General features: G+C 36.2%; 2 protein-coding genes across 2 annotated transcripts; one reads left to right on the top strand and one right to left on the bottom strand.

The window, feature by feature from the left end:
- Positions 1-3,046: 3,046 nt before the first annotated feature.
- LOC132640638 (uncharacterized) lies at positions 3,047-7,061 on the top strand. Its single transcript, XM_060357316.1, has 3 exons — positions 3,047-3,282; positions 4,923-4,977; positions 6,522-7,061. The coding sequence occupies exons 1-3, from the start codon at positions 3,166-3,168 to the stop codon at positions 6,878-6,880; spliced, it is 531 nt and encodes a 176-aa protein (XP_060213299.1). The 5' UTR covers positions 3,047-3,165; the 3' UTR covers positions 6,881-7,061.
- Positions 7,062-8,155: 1,094 nt separating this feature from the next.
- Positions 8,156-19,756, bottom strand: LOC132642356 (NAC domain-containing protein 20-like). Its single transcript, XM_060359586.1, has 2 exons — positions 19,294-19,756; positions 8,156-8,617 (listed from the first exon to the last, which is right to left on the bottom strand). The coding sequence occupies exons 1-2, from the start codon at positions 19,632-19,634 to the stop codon at positions 8,272-8,274; spliced, it is 687 nt and encodes a 228-aa protein (XP_060215569.1). The 5' UTR covers positions 19,635-19,756; the 3' UTR covers positions 8,156-8,271.
- Positions 19,757-20,843: the final 1,087 nt, after the last annotated feature.

Genomic DNA, 20,843 nt, shown 5'->3' with positions numbered 1-20,843 from the left:
TCCATTTGTAAAACCATCAAGCAAAAATCAATCAAATTAGGTAAAAACTTAATATGTATCTGCGACCCGGTGATGGTAAAGCGTCAGTGCCCACTTCATGTTGTGCCATGAGAGTGATGTCAAAAGTAACACTTTCTTCTGAAGGTATTTTGTTCTAAAAAAACTTTCATACATATATTAGAGTTCGATGATGTTTGGACCACAGACTTTAAATATACTCACAATCAACATGAAAATTACATGATTGGATCAACAAAATTCAGGATTGTTTGACAAGATTGCAGGCTGAAGTAAGACAATACTATAAAGAGGCTGATTTTGTAGTAGATATGACATGAACATTAGTGTTGAATATGATTATACTTGGCTGAAATTAAGTTATTGTTTCATTCGGGGACTGTAAAAACTATCAGGATTAATTTGATAGGACTAGTGACCGAAATAAAGTTTGTCCAAAGTTAATTTTTCATTTGAATATTAAAGATAAAATCAAAATATGCACGTGCATAACACGTGACTTGTTATGTAGATATTCTAGTCTAATGCACTCAAAATACTATATTGCTTAATGTAGTGAACAATCAATTATCACAAGTCAATTTCAAATACAAATTTATTTGGCGGTCATTCTCACAAAAGCTAATAAAGGGTTATAATTTATTGCTGCTAAAACCCCTTAGTTTTAATGGCAAATTTTTGCAGCAATTGTTTTGGCTACTAAATCCAATCCATAATGGCTAACTATGCTCTTTTAGTGTCCATTTTTATAGCCAGTAAGTTCAACTACGAGTTAAAAATCTCTTAGGCTGATAGTGTATATAACTTGAACTCTAACAAAATTTTAAGATTACCAATAGAGCAGTCGTTCTAGCTTCTTCAGGTTTATATAAATCCATCACCTTACAATATGATTAATTTGTTTTTTCAAATAACCTAAGCAATTCTTTTCATTTTATTTTTCTTGAAGCATATAGAAAATATATTTAGATAGAAATGTGGAGTCATCTAATTGTAGTCATGGTAAAGATGTTAATATGTAGGGCTGCCATTTCTTATATCATAGTCACATAAACATGCACTTTTCCTACATTATAACAACTCTAGACTTAAGTCTTACTATACATCAAATAGTTACTATTGAAGGAAAAAAGAAACCATATTAACCAAACTATTTAAGTCAAAGTTTAAATGAACCTCACAGGAACCAGCTTAACTTGCAAAAATGACTTCATTCCATACATTAAAGCTAATGCCTCTGTTTCCATGTCACCCATAGCCAAAGGTCGATTTCTCCATTTTCACTTCAAACAATATCCCTTCCCCTAGACACACCTAAACTCCCAAGAGAAGCACTGTCCAAGTTCAACTTCACTAAATCAATAGGTAGATGACACCATATAATATCTTCAAAATAATTTTCTGTGGTTGATGACTTTCTAGCCTATAAGCTATGTTTATCCAGGGCCGTCTCAACAACATTGGGGGCCTAAAGCCAAACTCCAAACAAAGGCCCTAATTTTTTTAAAGGAAAGATCGTCACACACGCACACACATAATATATATATATATATATATATATATATATATATATTAAACGTCTGCTTTTCTAGCTTTTTCATATGCAAAGTCATCAATTATTGTTTTATAATCAACTTGTTCTAATAATTCCTTTTCAATTGATAATATATCTAATCCATTCAGTCTACTGATCTTAGATAAGATTTTATTAATTTTAATTTTGAAAAATTCCTTTCGATTGAGGCAACAGTTTATAAATAAAATACATCTTGGGGCCCCAAGTGATTGCTTTATTGGCCTTATAGTCAAGCCACCCTTGTGTTCATCCATGTCTATCCTTGCAAATTAATTCTAGGAAATGCTAGATAAAGAAAGTCACAAACCCTCAACAAGATTTCACCATTAAAAGCTAATTTGCACCTAGTTTAACCACTAACCACAATATGTCTTGGAAAGATCTTTTATTCATCATGAAAATATAGACCCGTTTAAGGTCACTCTCATCCAGCAGGAAAAATAGGAGATTTCATAAGAAGGTACAATATAAAGAAACTATCTGCATTTGACAGGGGCGGAGCTAGCTCATTGATCGTGGGTTCGGCCGAATCCAGTAGCTTTGGTCCAAACTCTGTATTTTAAATTTTTTATTGAATATGTACCAATTAATAATTTAGAACCCAGCAATTTTAAACAACTAGAATCCCGAACCCATAAACTCCAAATTATGGCTTCGCCTCTGTGCATGTCTATTGCTCCAATCAGTTTCTTTATCTTCTCATTTTCTCCAATTTTCACAACCAAAATTTTCCAATTCACTCCGTCTCTAATTTGTGCTACATGTTTTACTACTTCGTAATTTAAACAATGGCTTTACGTGCTTCTTAAGTTTTATTAAGTATCCTGCTTTAAATTTGGAGTGTTCAGATAGTTGGGAAACGTAGAGAGCTGATCGTAAATTAAGCAAAAAGAATAAATAGTGGATACAATAACTAACTAATTACCCTATCAACACACCAATTCTTAGCACCGAAGGCCAAAAAGAAAACACACCCCTCAACTAATTAGAATTTTTGACCTTACTGCTCATTCAGTAGCTTAACTTCAAGGTTTAATATGCGACACGAGTCTAATCTAACTGATTATCAAAGAAATAAAAACTTCTCAACGCACAAATGTCTCAAATAGATATCTCATCTTTGAACAAGCATGATACATAAACAGACCATCAAACTTGACCTCATCTGACATGTATGCTCTCCAATGTTGGATGTGCACAAGTAAACACCTCAAAACTGAATTAATGGATATCACCAACCTTTATGTAATTGAGTCGGGTTTAAAACTGAATCGAGTTATTTTGGAATTTCAGTTAAAATAGAGATATATTTAAAAACTTTAATAGCGAAAATGATATTTTTGATTCAAATTTATGACGGAGGATATTGTAACCTTTTGCTGCAAAAGCTAGTAGGGGCATTTTTGACCCTTTACCCGTTTATGTATTACGCCTAATAAATACCTCAGTGACATTTGCTCAATGCTCAAGAAAAACTGAAAAAGAGCAACACTGCCCAGCGCCAAGATTCAGTGTATTTTGGGTCCTTCCATCATTAGAGAGTAGAGAGTAGAGAGGGGAAAGGGGAATCCATGGAAGCCCCTAAAACTCAGAATAGAAAGAGGCCACTTGATATCTCCAAATTGCAAAACTCACCTTACTACAAGATGAGACTCATTGTTAAAGATCTAAGACCCCATGTTATTGAGGTAACTTTTTCTCTAATACAAATGTTATAAAGTTACTTGCTTTGGACTCTTCTTCTTATTATTTCTTGTGGGTGTCCTTCAATTTGTGGGTTTTGTTAATAGTTCTATATAAAGTTACTTGCTTTGGACTGTTCTTATTATTATTGCTTCTGGGTGTCCTTCAATTTTTGGGTTTTGTAAAAAAAAATTCTATATGAATTGACTTGTTTTGGGCTGGTCTTGTTAATATTGCTTGTGGTTATCCTTCAATTTGTGGGTTTTCCAAATTGAATTTAGTATTTGTTTTCTTGCTGTGATTCCATTGTTGTTATTTTCTTTTTTGGAAAAAATAAAAAATGTCACATTTCCTATACAATCTTGGAGTGCTATTTTCTTTTCTCTAGTTTTAAGAGGTAGTCTAGCTTCTGTGGTGCATATGTCAATAATTTGTCTTGGTTCTGGTCCGGCTGATTAGATTCCTTCGGATATATAATTTAGTATTTTTACTGTGGTTCCGTTTTTCTTTGACGAACGTGGTGTCCAGCCAGCTTGTGTTGTGGTTCCTTTTTAAAGGTCCACATTTCCTGTTTAATGTTGGAGTACAATTTTCTCCATTTTGAAGAGGTATTCTAGCTTCTATGAGGGTAAAAATTTTGGCATTTATCATACTGGGGCTTTTGAGTTTTCTAAACATTTGAACTGCAAATTATCCATGTATGCACTAGATGTTGGAAGAAACTATTGTAGCAGCGTTAATAGTTTTTGTTCATGGAATGTGATTTATTAGTATTCCTATTGAATGGTCAGATTTGTGCCCAGTACATAATGTAATCAATTCTCAGTGTTGATTTTTTATCTGCTATATCAATCTAGTTAGTTTTGGTTAGAGGTGGAACTAGAGTTATAGCTACTGATTCAGCAGAAGCCAGTAGCTTTGACCAAAACCCTGTATCTGTGGTAAGAAATCCACTGAATTTGCATATAATTCAAGAACCCATAAACTCAAAATTCTATATCCGCCTCTGGTTTTGGTATAACTTCATTAGGTTCCTTGAGTATCAGACTGAATTTAGTCTTTCTCCAGTTCTTTTCAAACATGTGTAAACTGTTTCTAGTGTCTATTAATGGGCACTAGTGTGGTTAGAACCTGATATTGTGCTTGAACTTATTTCAATGTAAGATATAGTGTTTGTTCTTCCATTAAGCTGCTTGGATGTGCCGTCACAGGGAAAAGTGCTCTCCCCATTCATTAGATCTGAATGTATTAAAGAACCGAGGATCACCCTTTGTCTTGAGCTGACAACTCTAAATGGTTTCCAATTGCTAATTTGATGTAAGATTTTTAATCAGAATAAGGGGAATCTTATGTTTAAAAATGAATATGATGTCAAGACCAATTTGTTGTTTATTTTCTCATATATTATTTGGCTAACTTGTTAAAGTTCTCAAGATTCATTTTAAAAGCATGAGACCTCACGCAATGTAAATGATAAGCAAAACATCTGGGGGTCCTATCCATTAGCACCAAATGACACTGGGAAGAACGTTGTACGGGGCCAATCCATGGCCAAAATCTCACTGTTCTCTTTGCCTTCACGAATTGTTAATTCCTTATATAATTGGATCCTATAGGGTCTTACCTTTTATTTGTCATCTTGAAGGTTCTCCGGACTCCTGACTTCCGCAATTGCAAGGCTGCTACTGAAATTCGTCAACGTAAGTTCCCTATCAACTTTATTCTTTTCGATTTTTCCATTTGAAAGTTGTCATGCAATACATCGCCATGCCACTCCCGATAAAATACTTCACAGCTACTAGCAATCTAACCCACAGTAGTCATGAGATTATGTACATGCTAGTACATTCTCTTGTTTCCTGTTTTGCTGATGCCAATGTATTGCATCACATGACAGTTCTGAAATCAGTAAGAAATGCACGGCTGTTTGCTGCATTCTCTTCTAGGTTACAATCTTGTGGTAAAAACAAAGTAGTTTTCGTAGAATCTGGTTGGTTGCACAGCTAAGAATTGCGAGGTAGTTTGGTGGTTAAACATCTACCTGTTAAGCCAGTTCTTCCTCTGGAGCTTATATGCACAACAACAACAACAACAACATACCCAGTAAATTCCCACAATGTGGGGGGTCTGGGGAGGGTAGAGTGTACGCAGACCTTGCCCTCGCCTTTAAAGGTGAGAAGGCTATTTCCGAAAGACCCTCGGCTCAAAAGAGAACAAGACAAAAGGTCAGATAAGGACAAGCATAACAAAATAATATGAAAACAAGAAGCAACAAAAGCGAGATAGTCATGATAAACAGTAGCTACCATAAATAAATAAGATACTCAAGTACAAGACCCAACAATATAAGCAGAAATTAGATGGCAATAAACGAATGAGCAAACTGCAACTACTAGGACGAAAGAAGTAAGCGAGAAGTAATTTCTGCTTACCGAGGACATGACCTTAGATAGGAGATTGTGGAGGACTCAGAAGTAAGCGAGACTACCTAACCTTCTATCCTAATCTGAGTCCTCCACAATCTCCTATCTAAGGTCATGTCCTCGGTAAGCTGAAACTGCGCCATGTCCTGTCTAACCACCTCTCCCCAACACTTATATGCCTTGTACATTAATTTATGCAGCAGCAGCTTCCAGCTATTCATTTAGGAAATGCTTGGATTTTTTATATTTGCAAGATAAACTGATCGGATAATCTAAATAAGCACTTGTATTCAGTGTGATTCACAGACGCAGTCACTTTGATGTATCATAATTGAACAATGCTTAAATTTCATTAGCATCATCTGCACAAGAGACATATTTGTACTACTTTGCATGGTCAGGCTCTCTCACTCAGATGAGTTATTTTTTAGCTGCTATAGCAATCCAATTGCATATGGATATGTTAGTTTGTTGTTATTGCCTATTGGAACCATGCATTTGTCCAGAGGCAGAGGCGGATCCATGATTTAAATCTAATGGGTTCAACTTTTAAGGTTCTCCGGATTGAACTCATTGCACTGTTAAAATTATGAGTTCACATCAAATATTTGTTGAGGGTCTAGTTGTTTTTTACATTTATATTTATACTTTGTATCGAAAGTTATGGCTTCGCATGAACCCGTAGCCAATAAGCTACATCCGCTCATTTGTCGCATCTTTTAATTTTTTGTTGTCAAACTATGATCAAGATATTCAACATGATAATCAGCATGTTATATCAAACATGGATCCTAAAGTGCATGTAAATGCTGGTAATGCAGAGTTGAATCTCCTGATGGATCTTTACAAGGAGGTGATGGAAGAAGCAATAAACCCAGAGGCGGCTAAGGATGGACCCGGAACTCAGGATGCGTCCATGGATATCAAGGACAGAGAAAAGCCTAGTGAACATCAGAAAGACATGAAACCTTCTCCAGAAAATGGGGCATCTGCAAAACCAGATGGAGATTCATCTCCGAAACAAGAAGTTGGAGATGATGACGGGGTCCAAGTGACGGGGACATATGTCGTTGGAGGATCAGCATTTGGCTGGAACTTTAGAACATACACCACCAGGAAGGCCGTCTATTATGGACGAACCAAGGAGTCGTTCCGAGCTGCAAATGTTAAACCTGAATGAAGTTCTCAAAGTTCACTTTTATTCTCTAATTTTGAGATTAGAATGGTTTGATGTGTGTACTATAATAGATTCAAATATTTTGTTAGTCCTACAGCCTCTCTTCCCTCCTCCACCACTTTCTACCTTCTTGTATGTACCGAAAGTATAACTGCTGGATTGCCTAAAGCTCTTAAAGTTTCAACCAGGATCCACCAATATGCCTGCTCATTTCTCACAACTCGTGTGGGATGGCATGTGTAGAAACTTGCATCTTGCGCGATAGCAATCTCTTTAAGGTGGATGCTCTTACAAGTACCCTATTGAAACTGGCGGCGAAGCTTGAATTTTCACTAAGAGATTTAACATCTACTATATATACATAAAACATAATTTAGATCTTATATATATAGCCTAATTTTTTAGGGAAGGAGATTTGGATGAACTCTTCCAATTTCGCTTATGGTTGTAACTAGGGCTTGAGGCATAGGGGTGCAATGGGGTTTCAATTGAACTTGCTTAGTAGAAAAAATTATTCTATGTAAATAGGGTAAACATGGATTTTTGCATGTAGGTAAGTTTTTGAGTCCCCTTAGCATAAGAATTTGTTCCTGGAATTCCTGGATTTGCCACCGGCAGTATCCATTGAGTAAGCATGACTGGTCTTACGCACATTCCAGGACTTGAATCCCAGCAATTGATGTAATGTAATCATTTGCAGTAATTAATTAAAATCTAAATCAATTCGTACTAATCAACTGTGCTTCAATCCTCTAGTTAGGGATGGTTAAATAATCCTTCAAAATTAATTTGCTCTATTCGGGCGCATTTTATAGTACAATACTCGATAAATCTCCTGTTTTCTGTTCTTCAAGATGTAAACCTCCTCAATGATATGAAAATTTGACATACAGAAAACCCTCCATAATATCAGCAACAATTAAGGGTGTGTTGGTTGGTCAAAGTATTTGGAACACATTTTCTCTAAAAAAAAAATAGGTTTCTCAAAAATGAGGAAATATAATTTCTTTGGTTGAAGTGGGAAAAACAATTTTCATAAGTGGCATTTCACATTTGATTGTCTCCTCCCCGCACCTCAACACACTCCAGCCCCACCCAACTGCACCACCCTGCACCCCTACCCTCTCCCCACCTCATAGTGTTTGTCTGGATTATGTATAAATGACAATATTTTCTGCTTCCTTACCAAATAACAAAATATAAATAAAAAAATCACTTATTTTTCAAGAAAACATTTTCTATGAAAAACAGTTTCCTTCGTGTCAAACACACCCTAATTCTTTTTAAGAACTAGAAAATTTTGGATTGTATTATTTATGTTCAACAGATAAAAGTACAACCATTACTATTTTATGAGGGTCATAGCTCTAGTAACACCTACATAGCAATTAGAGCTACAATGCAACATGAGAAAGCACAGGGTCTTGAAGTTGAAGGCCTTGTAAAGATTCAATAATCTGCTTCTCTGTTTTGTCATTAGATATCCCTTGGCAACATGCAACATTATTAGAAATCACAGAGTCTTGATTATCAAGTTGAAGGCCTTGTAGAGATTGAATAATCTGTCTCTCATCCTCAGGATTATAACCTTTTCTATTACTTTGTTCCTTCTTCTTGATCATGCAAATTATGACATCTTCTCTCTTAACTTTGTTTGGGGGCAGATATTTATCTATGAGATAATATTCTCTCATATGCCACTCACTCTTTCTCCATGATGATTGCTCTCTATGGAAGTACCTGCAAAACAAAACATGGAGATTCTTACAAGATAAATGGAAGCATAGGAATTAATTCTAACCTCCAGCAATTGTCAAAAACTTTATTGAAGAAGAACAAAACGAACTTCTTTGGCGAGCAAACGTAACAACAACATACCAGTGTAATTCCATAAGTGGGGTCTGGGGAGGCTAGTCTTCCTAATCACTTTTCTAACCGTCATCTAATCCTAACACAAAATTCTGGCTGGCATTTGCTCATAAAGGGTGTTAATCAACCGTTAGGGGTCGTTTGGTAGGGTGCATTAGGTAGAATAATGCTGATACTAAATTTTAGTAAGTATAATGTTTGGTTGCAAATTTAAGTCGGGTGAAACTAATACCAGTATTACTTATACACCCTATTCAGTACTATTCTTATACCTAGTAAACTATGACATTAACAATACTAGTACCAGAGGCGGATCCAGAATTTGGAGGTTCCGGGTGCCACTCTGATATAAATGTAGACGTATTGTAATTTACATGGTCCAAATAAAGTAAGCATTTGATCGGTTTGATCAACTTTGAGTTGCGATTCGGGTTATTTGTTTGAGTTACATAGACAAATATTATTCCAAATATTATATAGAAAACATCATGCTCAGATAGGTACACCAACTCAATCTTACAAGTTGTCCTAATTTATGTGGCTCAGTTAAGATTTCGAGAATCAAATCTTTTAGTTTTGATCATGAATTCGGACATTAAATATTTTAAGTTTTAAAAAATATAATTTACATATTTGAAAACTACGTAAAAAGTACTATTGTCAATATAATTGATAGTTCAAAATACTTAAAAGATACATGAAAAATTGCAATCAAAGTAAGAATCGATTGAATCTCGAAATCCGAAGGTGCCACATAAATTGAGATGAAGGAAGCACAGCACAAAGAATATTTCTTTTTCAAATCAGCGTGAACCAAGACTCAACATAGCCTTTTCTTTTGCATTTTGTTAAACCGTTTAAATATTATAAATTAATATGTAAATTAAAGATAAGAACAGCAACGGATGAGAAGTTAGGCAGCAGGGAAAATTTTTACTAAAATTTTGACGAAGAGAGAGGAGAAGATTTTAGGTGATTTATTATGACTAAAATGAAAAGGAAGAAAGATGGTATGAGTTGAGAGAAGATAAATAAAAAGCCTTGTTCATTAGTATATCACATTTCATGTCAGGAAAAAAAGGAAAGACACCAGCAAGATTCGAACTGGTATCCCGTGGGGTGGAAAAGGTGGCGTGTAACCACTGGCACCATGGTCTACATTTTTATTGTTACACCCCGGACTTTCAGTGTTACACCCCGTACCTCGGAGAAGCACTGGTTAAATTTGAATGTAAGTATGTCAAGTTATGGCTAGGTAAAACAACTTTGGAGTATGAGGGACGAGGCATTATTAAGTATATTGTTTAAGTAAAGGATGATTATGATCTCGTAAGTCGTAATCGGGAAAGACTATTTTGAAATACAAGAACATGGCCATTATCAAGTATAATAAAGAGAAAAGACATGTTTTAGCCCCTGAACTTGGCACGAAAACTCAGTTTGGAAACTAAACTTAACTTCTATTTATTTACCCCCCTTAACAACTTACGTTTTAATTATTTTCCCCCTCTAGTGGCCCAAACCAGTTGAGGGCTGGGTAGTGTTAGACACGCGAGAGCTAATTGGTCCACGTCATTATTTAATTCCCCAACTTATTTTTACCCGTCCCCACATAAAAACCCGACCCAGCCCCAATTAACCCGACCCATCCCAAACAAAAGACCCAACGTCGGGTTCCCAATCGACACTTTTTCCCCTTTTCACTCCTCAACCAAACCTTCACTCTACACAAACCGATCATTGCAAAGTTAAAAATCCAAAATATACGTAAATCTTGTCGTTTTTGAGTGATATTGAAGATTAGTTAGCCACAAAGGCACACGATTCTTGTTGTTCTCGTTAGGGTTTATCTAGATTTCGATTTTACTGTTTTTCAGTTGAAATTTTTTTATCTTTAACTTCGTTTTTTTTTTTTGGTGTAAATGGTAACTGAATCTTGTAATTTTTCATTTGTTTTTAATTTTAGGTTTTGTGAAGAAAATGGGCGATGTGTTTGTGACTTTGAGGTTTAACCACGGAGGTAATTTAGAAAAAAACCCTCGTATTAAGTATGTTGGAGGTAGTGTGACGGATTATTTTGATGTTGATCTTGATAAATTCTCTTATTTTGAGCTTGTTTACTATGTTAAAGAAATCGGTTATAATGTTTCATCTTGTTGTGTATTTATTAGACCACCTAAATGTTGATTTGTAGTAGAAGTTAAAAGTGATAGGGACATTATTGGTATTGCACCTCAATTAAAAAACGGAGATATTGTTGTAATTTTTGTGACTCATCTTGTTGAGGAACCTATTGTGGTCCCCCCTGCTCTTCCACCTATTACCCCTGTGGGTGGGGAATCTTTTACTGCTTTTGATAACCCCACATGTGAAGATATAAATGAAAAGGTTGGGGCAGGTGAGGGTAGTAAAAAAATTGGGGGTAGTGAAGGCTTAGGGTTTGAAGAGGCTGCTGGTCTTGATGAACCCTTGGGTGGGACTGAGGCTGCTACTGCAGCTACTGCAACTGATGATGATAATAATGATTCTGACTTAGAAAGTGAGAGTGAATCTGAGGAGTCTGACAATGTAGTGGTAGAGGAAGGTGAAGAAGAAGAATTTGATAGTGATGTCCATGTGGAAGATAGGAATCTAAGGAAAGATAGGGTGGCTCTAAAATCAAAAAAGAAGAAAGAAAAGGCTAAGAGATCTGAAGGGATAGATTTAGGGGCAAAGGGTGTAGATATGGGACATGATGAATATTTATCTAGGAGTAAGAGTACATTTGAAGGAAAATCGGGTGGGGATGAGCCATTTTATGACTCAGATGAACCTGTTAGCTTTGAAATGGAGACTGATAATGAAGCTGATGAGGCAGATGTGGTTGAAAAGCCTACCAAAAAGTCAAGGAGACCAAAAAGAATTAGAAATAGGGTTATTTTTTATCCTAAATGTAAAGAAATAGTTTGGGAGACTGGTCTTGCATTTGAAAGTGCTAAACAGTTTAGGAAAGCACTTACTAGGTATGCAGTTCAAGAACATGTAGAGTTGGATAAATATGTCAATGAACCAACTAAGGTGAGGGTAAAGTGTACTGCTGGCTGTCCATGGTTATTGTTTGCCAGTTTTGATTCTAGAACAAATGATTTTGTTGTGAAGAATTATAATCATGTTCACAAGTGCAATGGCACAACAAAGAACAAGTTGGTAAATTCTTTGTATATTTCAGGTACAGGGACAGAATTATTTCTGAACCTGGCATTAGAATTTTTGAGCTTCAAAATTTGGTAAGAAAGGAATTAGAGGTGTATATTGGTAGGACTGTGGCAAGGAAAGCCAGAAGCATTGTTTTGCAACAAATCATGGGTGACAATGTAGAGGAGTTCAAAAGAATTTTGGATTATAGGGATGAGCTTTTAAGGACTAATCCAGGTAGCACATGTGTGGTTAGGCTGAGTGAAGAAACTTTTGAAGGTGGAGTCAAAAGGTTTCAGTCCTTTTATATATGTTTTGATGCCATAAAGAAGGCATTCAAGGCTGGTTGTAGGAGGGCAATTGGCTTGGATGGGTGTTTTTTAAAAGGTGTTAGTAAAGGGCAAATGCTTGTGGCTGTTTGTAAATATGGGAACAACCAGATGCTACCACTGGCTTGGGCAGTGGTTGAAGTTGAGAATGCTTTTACTTGGAGATGGTTTATGCTCTATTTAAAGTAATTTATAAAATTTCTCGACTTTTGCTATCATTTTCAAGGTAATATTTTCCATAATAGCAAAATTCTTCAACAAGAGCATAAAGTTCTTCCATGACATTTACATTACAACAAGAGCATGAAGTTCTTACATTACCTACTACGCGATTACAACATACAACAACATAAATTCAGTTGATTAAGGAAGCCGCCAAAAAGCCAATAAATATTCCCCACGAAATCAAAAGCAACATCCTTGTATTTGCAAGTTTCTCCTCCAAATTTAGAACTTTTTTCAAGTCAAATTGTTGTTTACTCTTCAAGGCAATTAATTCCTCCTTCATTTTGTTCACTTCAATTAAATGTCTAGCCTCAATGGCAATTAATTCTTCTTGCAATTTGTCCCTTTCGATCTTGACCGCATCTAACGACAATGTCAAATTTTGAACATTATTCCACTGAATCTCAGGGAACAATTCATCTTCCCATTCCCAAAATCCACAAGAATTGCCCTTAGGCCTCGGACATTTGTAGAATTTCCATCCGGGATTAGTAGGAGTCGATGAAGTGAGGTGTTTTGCAATGGTGCCACAATTACATTTTACGTGAGATGAACAGCTACCTTGAGACATTTATGAACCCACAATATTTTCGAATTACCACAGAGAGTGATTATGGACAGAAATTTGGTGGAGGAAAAATACATTTATGAAGGAGCAATGGTGTGAGCAAGAGGAATTTCATGAATGGAGGAAAAAAAAATGGGGCTGATTGAAGTGTGATGAAGATGAAGATGAAGATGAAGATGAAGATGAAGATGAAGAACTAGGGTTCTAAAGGGTGGTGGGTCGGGTGGGATTAGAAGGGGGAACGGTATTATAACCGTTACCCCCGTCGATTTTATTAAAAAAAAACGTTCACAAAAATTAAAACGCGCCCTGGTCTGGGCCACTAGAGGGGGAGAATAATTAAAACGTAAGTTGTTAAGGGGGGTAAATAAATAGAAGTTAAGTTTAGTTTCCAAACTGAGTTTTCGGGCCAAGTTCAGGGGCTAAAACATGTCTTTTCTCTATAATAAATGATAAATATCATGTATGGAGAGTTCCGGAAGATTTCGAGATCAAGCAAATTGAAGAAAATAAGTTTGACGAAAATTTGAGAAATTTTGGGCAGATTTGTTTTTAGTCAACTTTGGAGGGACATATCTCCTAGTATATTAGGATTTTTAAGGTGAAACAAAAGCCTAAAATGAAGTTCGTCGAGTCTAGTTTCCAACGCAACAAACCGCTCATCGATGGGACATTGGAGTAGAGAATTATGAACGTTACAAACTGAGCTGACAAAGCAGAAACAGGACTGCTACAGTACCACTACAGTACTGCTACAGTACTGCCGACCCAATCCACTATAAAAGGGTTAAAAACCCCCTTTTTCATCATCATAATTCTCCAAATTGTTCCAGAAATTTCAGCAAGAAAAGAGGGCTTTTATATCACATAGAAGTGAGGATTTTGAGCAAATTTTAAACTACGGAATATCCATCGAGGTCCGGACAACGTGTAGACGCGATTATAATATCAATTTGTGTGGAGTTAGCTTGGGAACAAGTAAATATTGAAGATCTTGCTACCTTAGTAAAAATAAGGTATGAATCATTGAATCTTTTCTTTATCAACATTGATTAAGGAATAATTGCAAGAATAAAAGATATAGTTGTTGTGTTGGTGTTGTTGGCTTATGGATTGAGGTTTGAAGAGAATTTTGGATGAAAATACATATATTTATCTTGTATGATGTTGGTATTGTTGTTGTTGATTGGTTGTTGATATTATGATTTCGGGCTAGGCATATAAACAGGGGAGATGCTGCCCGAATTTCGACAGAATCTAAAAAGGGATTTTTATTAAGGGCTTAAGACGAGCGGATGATGATGATCCTAACAATAGTATGAATGGTTGTATATGTAGATTACGAGGCTACGAATGATCTTAAGTGAATTGCGAGACAGGAAGTAAGTTGGAAGTCGAGAAATTGTCTTCCAGGTATGTTAAGGCTTGTCCTTTTTTTTTTTCAAAGGCATGATTCTTATGGTACGATTTCATAAATGTTTCCGTAACTTATTTGTTTTTAAAAGTTAGAAGTTTATGACTCCAAGGCATGATTCCTTTCCCGATAATCCATAAATGTTTTCCCAAAATGCCGTATTTTCCAAACCAGAGATCTGTAATTCTATGAGCTCTTATGATTACAGCGATGAACATGTTTTTACGATGATAATGATGATGTCAAAGATGAGGATATTTTCTATGATGATTATGATGATGATGATTTTATGGTTAAAAGTCACAAGTTATGAGATCAATGCTTTTATGAGATTATTGAACTTATTTCATGATTATGTCGATTTATTCATTGTTATTGGTCTCACCTTATAATAATTGTTCCTTCAAGGTGGGATATTGTTACACCTCGGAAAATTTCCCGTTGGTACGCAAGTAAATGAACTAATGATGTGTGCGAGGAGTGCGAGTGTATAATGTTTCATGAGAAATGTATGTAAAGGGATGTGGATGATTAGAATGAAAAGTCGAGAAATGAGAAAAATTGAAAGTTGGCAAAACTGCCCAGTGGCCGTATATTGCAAAATACGGATCGTAAAGTGCAATACGGTCCGTAAACTGGCAGTCGTAAACTGCCATGCAAAAGCTTCAGCTTTCTGCCAGTGGTCGTAAAGTGCAAATACGGACCGTAAACTGCCAGGTCGTAAACTGGCATGCCAAACTTCAACTTTCTGCCAACCGAGGAAATGGTTAAATACGACCTGGTGGACGGACCGTAAAGTGATTTACGGCACGTAAACCATGGTCGTAAACCACCATGAAGGCAGCCCAGCTTCTGGTTCTGGAAATGGCTAAATATGCCCATGGAGGACGAGCCGTATAGTGGAATACGGTCCGTAAACCTCCATGGACGACCACTGTTCACCCAGCACAGATTTTCCAATTCATTAAATATGAGGATCAAGACTTATTTCATTTCATTACAACATCACACCACTTCTCTCTACATTTATTATATGAGTTTTCAAGGATTATAAGCCATCAATAACATTAAGACAAGTGAATCAAGGATAAGGGAATCATCAAGGATCATCCAAGTCAAGAAATCCAAATGGAGAAAAACTAGGGTTTTGCTCAAAGAAGAGTATTATCAACCAAAACTTGTTCCTACAACTTCTAAGGTAAGATTCATGATTTTTACAAGATGTTTAAGGTATTGGAGAATTAAAATACATGGATTGTAGAAAATGTGGTCAACTAGGTCATGAGTGATGAATAGTGACATTTTGAGAAATAGTTTGCATTGAGTTATGAATGTTGTTGTGTTGTGATATAAATGGTATTAAGATCATGAACTAAACACTTTAGACGAATGGACGAAGATGGGTGTTATGACCATGAATGTGGGTGAATTAGAGGTAAATTGAGGAATCTAGATAATGTGGATAATGTGAATGACTAATAGCCATTGTTATGATATTAATGAAGGTATAAACGCTAGCATTGGAAGGGAACGTGCAAGTGTAGAATAGTTCGACGGAAAGGTATGTAAGGCTAACCCTTCTTTCATAAGGCATGGTTCTTGGCCAAATTCCTAATTCCTCTATATGAGTAAGTTGTCTTCACATGGTTGACATTCCGAGCTCATAAGCTCACGACCCTTGATATGTACTATGATTATACTATGTTCCTCGTATGACGAGTAAGTCCATAATGTAGATGTAACGATAATGATGAGGATAGTAATAATGATGAGAGTAAAATAAGATTAGAGATGCTTATGAGCTATGATATATGTATATGTATGCCTATGAAGGGCTATGATAAGACCCCGAGCTTATGATGCCGGGTAAGACTATATGTATATGACTATGTATAAAGTATGTATACGATTATGTAACGCGCGCACACATCTGCAGATGGTACGGATAACCCTGAAGCCTTGGTAGGGCCAGGTAGAAATAACATTGAGCCTTGGTTGGCCAAGTATGTATGAAACACCGAACCTTATGGTCGGGTACGCTATGTATGTATATAAGTGTATGGCTATGTATATAATATGAATATGAATGTGATAAGAATATGTATAAGAATACGAATAAGGACATGTATACGAATATGAGCACAAGTATGGTACGAGTATCATTATGGGATACGAACGACGATGTATGCAAGTAAGCGACATGATGATGATGATATTACTGTCTCCCCTCCTATGCTATCTTCATATGATATCTATTATGCTTCTATATTGATGTTGATCATGCTTTACATACTCAGTACATTCTTCGTACTGACGTCCTTTTGTTTGTGGACGCTGCGTCATGCCCGCAGGTGCACAGGGAGACAGACTTGATCCATAGCTGCTTATTCAGAGATTGCATAGCAGAGCTCCATTTCTTTCGGAGCTGTAGCTTTTGGGTACTTATTCTTTTGTGTATATAATTATGGGCATAGCGGGGTCCTGTCCCGCTCATACGATATGTCATACTCTTAGAGGCTCGTAGTCATGTGTATGTGGGTAGAGATGTTCGGCCATGCCGGCCCATGTTTTGTATATCTTTTGTTAGCCACGTCGGCCTTGTACTTATGATGTGGCCTAGATGCCTATGATATGTTAAATGATGATGGTCGTCTAATGGGATCAATATGATTAACGATAATAAAAGCACGAATTGACTTATGGTTCACCTAGATGTTGTGTTATGCGATAAGGGGGTGCTCGGGTGGGGTAGCACCGGGTGCTCGTCGCGGCCCCCCCTAGCCGGGTCGTGACAGATATAGCGATGATGATAATTCCATAATGAAAATCGGAGGTTACCGACCTTACGTCACTCCGATGTACTTATAGCTTTTATTTGGCTCTCATGCATGCCTTATATATATATATATATATATATATATATATATATATATATATATATATATATATATATATATATATATATATATATATATATATATATATATATATATATATGTATGTATTTTTCTCACACCGCGCCGCTCTATAGTCGGCCGGGCATGGCACGTAGATGTGCACACCACTGCAGTGGGCATGTTATGATATTGCCCCGGACGCGGGCTAATGATGATAACACCGAGCCTTAATGGCCGGGCATGATACTATATATATGATACCGAGCCTTAATGGCCGGGCATGGTACTATGTATATGTATAGAAATGTTTTTTTTTAAAGGCTAAGCATGCATGACATCCGTCTTATGAGGCATTCAGATGTACAGGTTATCTCTCTTATTCCATGTTACCTTTCATATCTATATTATGTTGTTATTCATGCCTTACATACTCAGTACATTATTCGTACTGACGTCCCTTCTTGTGGACGCTGCGCTCATGCCCGCAGGTAGGCAGGGAGACAGATCAGACTCGTAGGTCTTCTATCAGCGGATTCTCAGGAGCACTCCACTTTCTTCGGAGCTGCAGTCTATTTGGTATTGTCCTTATGATCATTTGTATTCCATGTAGAGGCTCGTAGACGTGTATGTACAGTTAGATGTTTTGTATCTCCACCAGTTCATGTTGTGGTATAATATATTGGTGGCCTTGTCGGCCTTATTTTGAGCTCTTGATACTTTACTGTTAGCCTTGCCGGCTTCATGATATACGCTGTGTTGTGGCGACCTTGTCGGTCCGTATATATACATATGTGTTGAATGATCGGATATTCTTATGTTGGGCCTTTTCTGCGTGCAGGTGTTCTTTGGGTTGTGGTTTATAATGTTCAAAGTAACAGATAAGTCAGGTGGTTCCCGGCCTAAGGGTCGGAGCCTGTCATACTCCTGGTAGGGGTGTGACATTTATTCCGGGTGGCATGATTATTATTTATACCTTTACTTATAGATATATATTACATACGCATACATAGTTTCCATCGAGACGCCTGGGTGGCGTGGCACTCCCATGCCACTTCATAGATCCACCCCTGATCAGTACCATTTCTATTCTACTACAATTTAGAAATTATGCAATACATATAATTTAATACAACAAACCAAAACGTCGATAAAAAATAATACCAGCAGAGCTAATCCCAACACTACTAATTCAGCTTATTCTTATACAACTTACAAAGCGACACCGGACTAAGGTTTGGACAGATAGAAAATTCAATGCGTCTTACAAAAGGATATTTCGGCTACGAAAAAAGAAAATTCATAAGTCAGGTGAGAATTCCCAATAATTGATAACTCAAACCTTGGTTATTATAGATTCTCTTCCGTAGAAGAGAAACCCTAACTATAGTTTACATTGTACTCATTGTTTCAATTTGTTTGTTTTACTTTTCTTTTTAGTATATTTCAAAAAGAATGTCTTTTTTCCTAATTTGGCAACTCTTTAATCTCAACATCCCATATGATATATTTTTAATCACACGATTAAAGAACATTTTGGTACATTAAAACATATCTTTAGTTAAGACCACATGATTCAAAAGTTTCTTTACTTTCTTAAATTTCGTGTCCAGCCCAATTAAGACAAACAAATTGAAACGGAGGGAGTAGGGGCAGAGAGGTGTCAAGAGAAATCTCTTCGCGGGAAAATTACATTGTATAGATAAGCGAAATTTTGATTTTATAGATATCTATACCAGTATTGACACGTTTGGACACAAGTTGAAGGCTCAACACAGCCGTTAAGGGGTTGCAAAAAATCCTAAAATTGTGTGTTCGAAACCTTAGGACTTTTTGCAACCCCTTAACAAGGGTGCTGAGCTTCCTAGGGGAGGGGTGAAAAGAAAACGTTACACCAAAAAGGGTAACCATCGGGTGGAATTGAAAACTCCAACAGTACGTACCTCAAAGTTTTGACGTAACCCATAAGTTTCCTCTGATCATCAAATATTTCCTTGAATTTGGCTACATATTTCCACATCCCTTGGTTAGCTCTAAGTGAAAATGACAAATAATGTATCCAACTTGCCCTTTTCCTCTTTGGTGAAGTGACTAAGTAACGTGTGTTCTTTGTCCCTTCTGTAGCTTCAAATATTTGCCATGGACACATCGCTCTAACTCCGTAAAGATCATCAAAATCCATAACTTTATGTTTGCATGGAAAACGCTTGCCTATTACGTACCTCACCAAATAGTTGATTATTTCCTTGTCTGTTGGATTTGAATAATAATAACCTTTCTCCATTCGTGCTTTTTTAGAGAAGAAACGAGAGATGATCGAGCAATAAAGACGACAAACACAAAATTTGCAGTGTAAATCTGAATCAGGGATATGAGAAATTGAAATTAGGGTTTTGGGACAGAGGGAGTAATACTTCCTTTCTTTATTAGGATTTTTATTGGATTAATTGTGTGACGCTTCTTTTTATTTTACAAGTTAGTGGGCCTAAAGTTTGTGGCCCAAAAAATATACTCCCTCTATTTCAATTTGTTTGAACCTATTTCCTTTTTAATTCGTACCAAAATGAATGACATCTTTTCTAATTTGGAAACAAATTCACTTTATGAATGATTTATAGCCACACAAATTTTCAAGGCTTATTTTGGACCTCAAGTTTCAAAAGTCTTCCCTCTTTCTTAAATATCGTGCCCAGTCAAATGAGTTCATATAAATTGAAACGGAGGGAGTAGAAGTTTTTGTGCGGATTGTCCTTCAAATGCACTGATCTTTAATTTTTGTCCCTGCTGCTCATTTAATAAAAATATCTAAACATGCTTCGCTCTACATAACTTATGTAACATTTTTTATCTTTAAAAACTGAGGTTTTGCCTCGCTCGACAAAAATTCTGTAGGAATTAAGTTTTGCGGCATAAGTTGTGTAGTATTTTTCAGATCATGTCCGGTGTTGAAAGTTTTGCTGTGTCCGACATAACTTGTAGGATGTCATGATACATATGCCGTTTTTTGGATTATGTTTTGTGTTGAAAATTTTCCGTGTTCGGCATAGTTTGTGGGATTTAAATTTATGCCGCGTAAAAAATGCCGAAAGACAAAAATTAAAGACCAACCCGAAATAGGAGCATTTGTGTGAATGACCCACTTTTTATCTTATAAATTATTAGTCTCAAAGTTTATGGACCCAAAAATATAAGATTTTAGTATATTAAATTATGAGACAAAAGAAAAAACCTCACAAAGTAAAGTTTTTCCTAGAAGGGTTATTATCAGCGGCAGTTTGGGAGAATACGGCAACTATATAAAGCTTTCGGCTTCTAGAATTTTGATACTTTTAAGTTTTATAGGATTGGATTTTTTCAATATTTTGTTTCTAGTTTTTATTAGGTGTATTTTCTTTTAAAAAATATATATTATATTTTGACTTGATTTGTGGAGTTATAGGATAGTATATTGATTACAAAAGAACTTATTTTGTACATAAGATCATAAGATGTA

This window comes from Lycium barbarum, chromosome 5, assembly GCF_019175385.1.
Source record: "Lycium barbarum isolate Lr01 chromosome 5, ASM1917538v2, whole genome shotgun sequence".
NCBI lineage: Eukaryota > Viridiplantae > Streptophyta > Magnoliopsida > Solanales > Solanaceae > Lycium > Lycium barbarum.
This window is presented reverse-complemented; position numbering and strand designations above follow the sequence as displayed.

Excerpts from the sequence above, each read along its gene's own strand:
- LOC132640638 (XM_060357316.1), top strand. The coding sequence starts at position 3,166 with ATGGAAGCCCCTAAAACTCAGAATAGAAAGAGGCCACTTGATATCTCC. Across the intron at positions 3,283-4,922 it reads TAAGACCCCATGTTATTGAG|GTTCTCCGGACTCCTGACTT; the intron begins GTAACTTTTTCT and ends GTCATCTTGAAG. Across the intron at positions 4,978-6,521 it reads TGCTACTGAAATTCGTCAAC|AGTTGAATCTCCTGATGGAT; the intron begins GTAAGTTCCCTA and ends CTGGTAATGCAG.
- LOC132642356 (XM_060359586.1), bottom strand. The coding sequence starts at position 19,634 with ATGGAGAAAGGTTATTATTATTCAAATCCAACAGACAAGGAAATAATC. Across the intron at positions 8,618-19,293 it reads GGTTACGTCAAAACTTTGAG|GTACTTCCATAGAGAGCAAT; the intron begins GTACGTACTGTT and ends TTTGTTTTGCAG.